Raw genomic sequence first — 7,880 nt, 5'->3', positions numbered from 1 at the left:
CCAGCTACTCGGGAGGCTGAGGCAGAAGGATTGCTTGAGCCCAGGAGTTTGAGGTTGCTGTGAGCTAGGCTGACGCCACAGCACTCACTCTAGCCAGGGCAACAGAGTGAGACTCTGTCTCAAAAAAAGAAAAAAAAAAATAATACAGTATTTGGAATTAAGAACTCGATAGGTTTAATAGCAGATTGGACATAGCAGAAGAGAGGATTAATCAACTGCATAGAAATCATCAGGCTAAAGTACAGAGAGCAAAAAGGCTGAGAAGTGCAGAAAAGAGTATACAAAGAACTTGGTGAAAGGGTCTGCCATAGTTGGAGTCCTAGGGAGAGGACAGAGAGAACAGGGCAAAAGCAAACAAACACATTTTTTAAAAACTCTAATATTTGACGAGTGTAATGGCTTAAGAGCTTAATGGCTGGAGTACTGGTAATGATCTGTTGTTTGATCTGGTTGCTGGTTATGTGAGTGTGTTTAACTTTGTGAAAATTGATTGAATGTCACACTTATGATTTGTATACATTTCTAGTACATGTGTTATATTTCAATAAAAAGTTTTTTAAAAGTCTAAGTGAATCAAGCCATACACAGAATTCTATATATTATGAGACAAATGTGACTTTCATAGGAACCTGGTTGCCATGATATTCTCTGATACTGGTATATTGGTCAGGACTGACTTTTTTAAAAAACTATGAAGAGAAATTTTAAAAATTTACTTTTACTTTTATTGGAAATTATTTCAGTGTAAAGTCAGAGTACCTCAGGAAGCCTACAGAATGAATTCATTTCTAGAATCAAATGTGTTAAAATGAAAAATATAGGTTTACTTTAAATCCTGTTTTTTGAATATTCATAAAAATAGTCCTTATTATTCTTAAAAAGAAAAACCTTTAAATATTTCATTGCATAAAAAGGTGGTTAAAATATTTACTCAAATACTCTTAGTATACTGTGTTCCTGAGCACAGTGTGTAAAATCGCCTCCCCTGCCTTTTTGGATTTTTTGTTTTATATAAATATTCCGTGTTCTGATCAGTGAATAATATATTTTATGTGATATTGATTTTTTTCTTTATTTTTTTTCTCTCTCTTGGCTTCTGAGAAGATTATTTTAAGTTTTTAAGCAGGGCGTAAACAGTATAGATGTATATTTGGAGCAAATAAAAAGTCCCCATCTGTTTCCCCCACTTCTCCTGACTATCTTGTTATTAGGGATTTTTTTTTAAAAAAATAGCCTTACAGAGAAAGCTTTTCTATACCTAGAATGAAACTGGATAAAAAGCAAAGTATTTTTTAAATACTTAATTCATTTACTGAAAGCATATTAGACAATAAGAACTTTATTTGAAAGGAAACTAAAATTTGAAAAATGCTTTTATAAGTGTGTAAAAATAACAAGACTGTTCTTTCCTCCAGATTTTGTATCAGATTGTACCATCTCATAAATTGATGTTAGAATTTCATACATTACTTAGAAAATCAGGTAAATGATTTTTGTTTTATACTTCTTTGTGTAGATAAGCTGTAGATTAGGAGTCAGGAAACTGTGGCACAGGAACCAAATCCCCCTTTGCCTGTTTTTATAAATAAAGTTCTGTTGGAGCCCATTTATTTCTGCATTGTCTGTGGCTACTTTTGCAGTATGACAGAGCTGTGTAGTTGTGATAGAGACTATATGACTCGCAAAGCTTAAAATAATTACTATCTGCCCCTTTGCAGAAAAAGTTTGCTGACTTCTGTTACAGAACATCAGGCAATAGTAAAAGTGAAATGGCTTTAATTTATATAATTCACCTGATTTTAATTCCTTTAGCTCTTCAGTTCAGTGTAGAAAAGAACACACTTCTCCATTGAAGGAAATCAGCTAGAGCTAAGCGCAATTGGTCCTAAGACTGCCTAGGTTTCTCTCCTAATAGAAAAGAACTTACGTAAAGTGCCCAAATAGGGGCAGGTACTTTAAATAATGTTCTCAGTAGTATATAAGTAGAAGAGTGTAACCCATGTAGGGATGAGGCTCATCACTGTGACCTCATTAGCATGGACTATATTAGTGATTTCTTCATATTCATCACAGGAGTGTGAACATCATGAATTTTTTTAAACTGTTACCCAAACCAAAAGGCTTATGATTCAGTGATATTTTATCAACTGTGTATGTGTGTGTTTGTGTGTGTATTTAGCTTTGTACACTTTAATACCTCATGTAAACTTGAACTTTTATGACCATTGCAGAAAAAGAAGAACACCATAAACTGGCATTGGAGGTGTTGTTTGGAGTTTTAGATTTTGCTGGATGCACTAAGAACGTAACTGCTTGGAAATATTTGGCAAAATATCTGAGACAGACCTTAATGGGGTAAGAAACATAGAGTATTTGTTGCTGGATCATCATAAATAATATTTCCCAATATTTTAGCTATTATCTGTCAATTTTCAAATAAAGTTCTTTGCTTATGTTTTTGGGTTTCTTGAATTGTATCTTCAGCTGTTTCCTTCTAAGTACGTTTTCTTCTGAACTAAGGAAATACAGAATCATAAGGATAACTGACATCCAAAAATTCTATCAAGATTTTCTGTGCTGTCAAAATAAGTACTGTACCTTAGCACTGCATTGCTAGGGAATAAGTGTGTGTTTCCAAATTGGAAGTAATGACTGGAAGGGATCATGCCCACTCTTTGCTAAAGACTCTCACATGGGAAGCAGCTTTCCTCTAGCTGTTTTCAATCATTTTCAGTGGGTCTTTTTAGGACCTCACAAGATCATCATAGATTATTCATTCAACAAATATTTATTAAGTCTATTGTGTTCTAGGTATCTAAAACCTCTTATTATAATATTAGTGTCACATTTTGAGTAAAAGAAAAGGAGTTGCTCTTGTTATTTTTACTTAGTGTGTGAGAAAAAAGGAGATCACAACATTAAGTTTCCTTTATTTATTATGTATATGTTAGCTGGATAGGAAGTTCAGCATCAGTTGGAACTTTTTTCAGGCTTTCCATCTGTCTTGACCTTGGAGATGGAACAGTGTGGATGAGGAAATGTTTTTGGTGTGCTATGTTGACGCACTCCCTATAAACCACTTTGCAAGTCTCAAGTGCTGGATAAAACTCTGTTAGACCTCACAGTTCTTGAAGGCAGGAAGATTCATTTTTTGAACTTCTAAAAGTTCTACCGTGGCGGGGGACAGAGGTGCTAAATAAGCATTTGCTCAAATGAATTGTGGAGATCGAATATACATCATGAGAACCATAGTTAATATTGTATTATGTGCTGGAAATTTACTAAGAGTAGACTTTAGGTGCTCCTACCACACACACAAAAAGTAAGTTATATGTATATCAAAATATGTTGTACATCTTAAATAAATATAAAAAATAAATTATTGACAAACACATAACATTGCCTGGGATCAATTGGCAAACCTGTGTGTCATGTATTTGTATAATAATGGTAACTTAATTTGGATAATAATCCTTGGCAACATATAATTTTAAGTAAGGTTTTAAGTAACTTTTAAGTAATAATAATAATAGATAACATTTATTGAACATTTAGTATATGTGCCAGACACTATGCAAAGAGTTTTATATGAGACCTGCTGTACAGTCCTACTGGACCAGCTTAATTCTAGTAACAGTGCTATGAGATAGGTACCATTAATGTCCTCAAGGAAACCGAAGCTCACATAGGTTAAACAGCTTGCCCAGGATTACATTAATAGTAAATGGAAGATCTGAGATTTTGAATCCAGGATTCTGGCTTCAGAGTCTATCCTGTTAACCAGTGTGCTACACTGAATTGGCTGTTTAGTTAAATGGAAAAGGGGACACGGAGATGGAAAAGAACAAAAAAGGATTTGCTTTTATGCTATTGCCAGTTATGTGTTATGCCTTGGCCATACTCAGAATTTGGTTTGGAAACATCTTCCTTGTCACCTTTTCGTAGACTCTACTTAAGTTCAAATTCTGACAATATAGATTTGTCCCCATCATTGACCTTCCCTTTGGACATTTTTCTTTTCCAGAAACCACCTTGTGTGGGTTCAAGAACAGTGGAACTCCAGGAGAAACTGGTGGCCAAGCTTTCACTTCAGCTGCTATTGGGCAAAAAGGGATTGGAAGGAAGATACAGCTTTGGCTTGTGAGAAAGCTTCCGTAGCTGGAATACTGTTAGGAAAAGGTACGCGTTTTGGTTTGGTTTTCTTTTTTTTTTTTTGAGACAGAGTCTCACTCTGTTGCCCTGGCTAGAGTGAGTGCCGTGGCGTTAACCTAGCTCACAGCAACCTCAAACTCCTGGACTCAAGCGATCCTACTGCCTCAGTCTCCTGAGTAGCTGGGACTACAGGCATGAGCCACCATGCCCGGCTAATTTTTTCTATATGTTTTTAGTTATCCAGATAATTTATTTCTATTTTTTTTTAGTAGAGACGGGGTCTCGCTCTTGCTCAGGCTGGTCTCGAACTCCTGAGCTCAAACAATCCGCCCACCTCGGCCTCCCAGAGTGCTAGGATTACAGGCATGAGCCACCATGCCCAGCCTTTGTTTTCTTTTTAACTAGACATAGCTTTTGGCTGATTTTGAAATGACAAAGTATGACCATTTATCTTAGAAGTTCACCTAGCGTGGTGCCCAAGGATATTAGATGCTTGAGAAATAATTACTGAATGGAAGAGTAAATCTTGAGTTGGGAGCAGGTGATGTGCTTGTAAGAAATCCCCCTTGATTAGAAACAGTAATTTCATCTTGTTGATTGTGATTGGTTTTCATGTTGTGACTTGAGTGTTGTTAGGCGGTATTAAGATACATGACCCAGACTGTTCTCATGATAAATGACCTTGCTTTATAGAAAGTTTACTGAGAGAGATTATATACTTTATTAAAAGCACAAAAATATTTATTGACTTCATATTATATTTATGTATCTGTTCCTATAAGGATAAAACATTTTCTCCCCCGAAGAGAAAGAATATCTTCTATTAGCATATGAAAAAACCCTCTTAAAAGAAAAGAAATATTGATCTTTATGAAATATTATTATTTTGGATGATAAAACTCTTACCTGCTTTGTACCACTGAAATATGAAAAGGTGGCCACTACTAAAATGAAACTGCCACAAAATACGTCCAGAAGTGAAGAAAGCAAACCTTACAATGACGACTGGTAAGCAGTCTGTTGCTATGGAGTTGAAACTGTCCAAAAGAGATTCTTCAATTCACTTTTGGATATGGTTTGTATTATTTTGGAATTAGTATTCTCAGTGAATTAATCTTAGTAACTATGGTTACCAACTAAATGTTGTTTTTTGTGGAAGGAAAGGGATTAATAAGAAAGTAATTTAAAATTATTCTCTAATATACTGATGACAAGGAACAGAAATGTGATTTGGATTGTCATTTTCTGCTACTTTATGAGTAGGAGGTATCTAGTGCAGAGACCTAGACCTATCTTTGAGCAGTCAGAAGGCCTGAGTTAATTTTCCAATTCTCTCTCACTCGCTGTGTAACTTAGGTCGAGCAGTTAACCTTTGGGAGCCTTCTCTGGAAGATGGGCATTGTAACAGCTATCTTCATTTGCTTACAGGATTGTTGTAACATCATGTGAACACTGCATCAGAGTGCTTTACAAATTCCAAAGTACTCTATAAATATCAGGCATCAGTTATGCCTGAAATAGCTACATCTTTTCTTCTGTTGGGCTGTTGGAGTGTGGTTGAGTCGGTCTATTTGGTAGTTAAGCTGGGTATTCTTCTTGTTCTGGTTATCATCATTATGTCGTAGGATTCAAATTCTAGTCATGATCTGCCTATGCCTTGTGCTTAGAGTAGCGTATGGTGGCTGTCTTTCTTCCCAACGCTCTGCTAAAAGCAAGCCATGCCCATTTCTCCTTGGAGGGGCCTTTCCTCCTCGGAAATCAGGCTACTTGGTTGCCCTGTGACTTTAGTTCTCTGGTGGATTTAAGAAGAGTTAATATTTGTAGTTTATTCAACTTTTGCTGTATGTTAGAGTAGGAACAAAGTTCTTTCCAACTTTCTATATAGGTAGAGGCAAAAATCTGTAAACACAGTGTTTTGTTTTTACTAATGTGGTGTGATATGTTTGGAAGCACAAATTATTTTAGTAACACCACAGATACCACTGCTTCATAGCTAATAAAATATTAGCAATTGAGCTGGGCACGGTGGCAAATGCCTGGAGTCCCACCTACTCAGTAGGCTGAGGCAGGAGAACCCCTTGAGCCTAGGAGTTTGAGGCCAGTCTGGGCAACAAGTGAGACCCTGTCTCAAAAAAAAAAAAAAAAAAAAACTCTAAAAAAAACCAAAACAAAAATATTAGCAATTCTGACATACTATTTTCAGGGGTAATAAAATGGTTACTATAGGTACAGTATATATCCTAGCAATTTCCCAGAGAAGATGGATATATACAAGCTGAGGCTAGAATGAATTTAATTTTTCATATATGATTTATGGAATTATTCATTTAACAAATGTTAAAAAAGACTCTTATAATGTCCAGTTTACATTTTTCTTATAGAAATTTGGTTCATTTCTCTGAAGTATTTGGCAAATGGTCCTCTTTGCATTGTAAGACTATGAAGAGCAGGTAGAACTTCTTCTAATGAGCACGAGGTACCTTTGTCAGAGCTACGTGATCTCCATCCACTGCTCGCTAGATGGCCAGAATGAATAGATAATGTTTGATCTCTTCTAACTTATGATTTGTTTATCCTAAACCTTCACACCAAGGTACTCTACAGAAAACTTTTTCATTATTATAAATGCAACTTTGGCTAATTTACAAGCTAATATTGAGAGGAAGCTATAATGATCCACTTTTGGAGAGGGCTCATTTAATATATGAATATGTATAATATATAATATGCATATTGCCATAACTAGGATTTGGGGAGAAGGGTAGGAAACCAGCTAAAGTCTGTGCCTTAATTATGAATCAGAAACATTTTTGAATATAGGAAATAATACATTTCATTGGTGACACCTCTTAGAATATGCTTAGGACATATTGGTATAGATAATGCAAATAGGCTTATTTTTATAATCCCTAGTAGGCCAGAGTTGAAGCAAAATTTTAAAACTATAGAAATATTCTTGAAAAATTCGATAAGTATTAAAGCTTTTTATTTTGTTTTATTTTTTAGGTTGTAGATATTTTCGGTATATTTCAAAACAAGATCACGAAGTCTTAAGGAAGAAAATTAAGCGGATGAAGAAATCAGTAAAAAAATACAGTATTGTAAATCCAGGACTCTGATATGACTCTTAGTTATTTCCCAGTGGTAGCCACAGAGTAGTAGCTCAATATTTAGTTATTGAATGTATTTATGTAGTGTTTTAAGAAGGTAGTTTGTATGACCTCAAAAAAGTTATTTTTGTATATGTTTATATATTTTTTATTATCAGTTATAGCTAAGGAAACAGTTTCACTGCCTTTGCTCTTTATAAATATGTATGTTTTCTTTTTTGTAATGTTAAATATAACATTAAGGAATAATTCCTCAAATGAAAAAATATTTGTTTAGTTAGAGAGTACAGCTCTACAGCAATTATTGTTTGAAGATAATTTGTCTCTGACTATTGTGTAATAAAATATAACTGTAGTTTTATGAGATGGATTTATATTCTTTTAGATTTTATTAAATAATTGATCCATGTTAGGTACACCACCATGAAGAAATATATTGGTGATGTGTTCTGTAGAGGACTTTTGAAAAGAGAGAAGGATTTAGAAAAGACTCTGCTTTCTCTTTTAGTATAAAGACAGGGCAGTTTGGGGCTGAGTGACTTTCTGCTAGAGAAAGACCTTTGATTCTAGAGGACGAATTGGACCAGAGAGGTAGAGAGGGCTGGCTGCTTTCAGTTG

The 7,880-nt window shown here is 34.9% G+C and overlaps 1 protein-coding gene across 1 annotated transcript in view; it reads left to right on the top strand.

The window, feature by feature from the left end:
• Positions 1–7,630, top strand: part of TAF1A (TATA box binding protein (TBP)-associated factor, RNA polymerase I, A, 48kDa) — a 31,391-nt gene extending 23,761 nt beyond the window's left edge. The window contains exons 8-11 of the mRNA XM_012662185.1: positions 1,416–1,482; positions 2,232–2,355; positions 4,025–4,179; positions 7,159–7,630. Of these exons, the coding sequence (XP_012517639.1) occupies positions 1,416–1,482; positions 2,232–2,355; positions 4,025–4,179; positions 7,159–7,271 (459 nt within the window). The 3' untranslated portion in view covers positions 7,272–7,630. The remainder of the gene's footprint in view (positions 1–1,415; positions 1,483–2,231; positions 2,356–4,024; positions 4,180–7,158) is intronic.
• Positions 7,631–7,880: the final 250 nt, after the last annotated feature.

This window comes from Propithecus coquereli, unplaced genomic scaffold (genome assembly GCF_000956105.1).
Source record: "Propithecus coquereli isolate 6110/MARCELLA unplaced genomic scaffold, Pcoq_1.0 Scaffold756, whole genome shotgun sequence".
Taxonomy (NCBI): domain Eukaryota; kingdom Metazoa; phylum Chordata; class Mammalia; order Primates; family Indriidae; genus Propithecus; species Propithecus coquereli.
The sequence above is the reverse complement of the archived record's forward strand: the minus strand, read 5'-3'. Positions and strand labels throughout refer to the sequence as shown.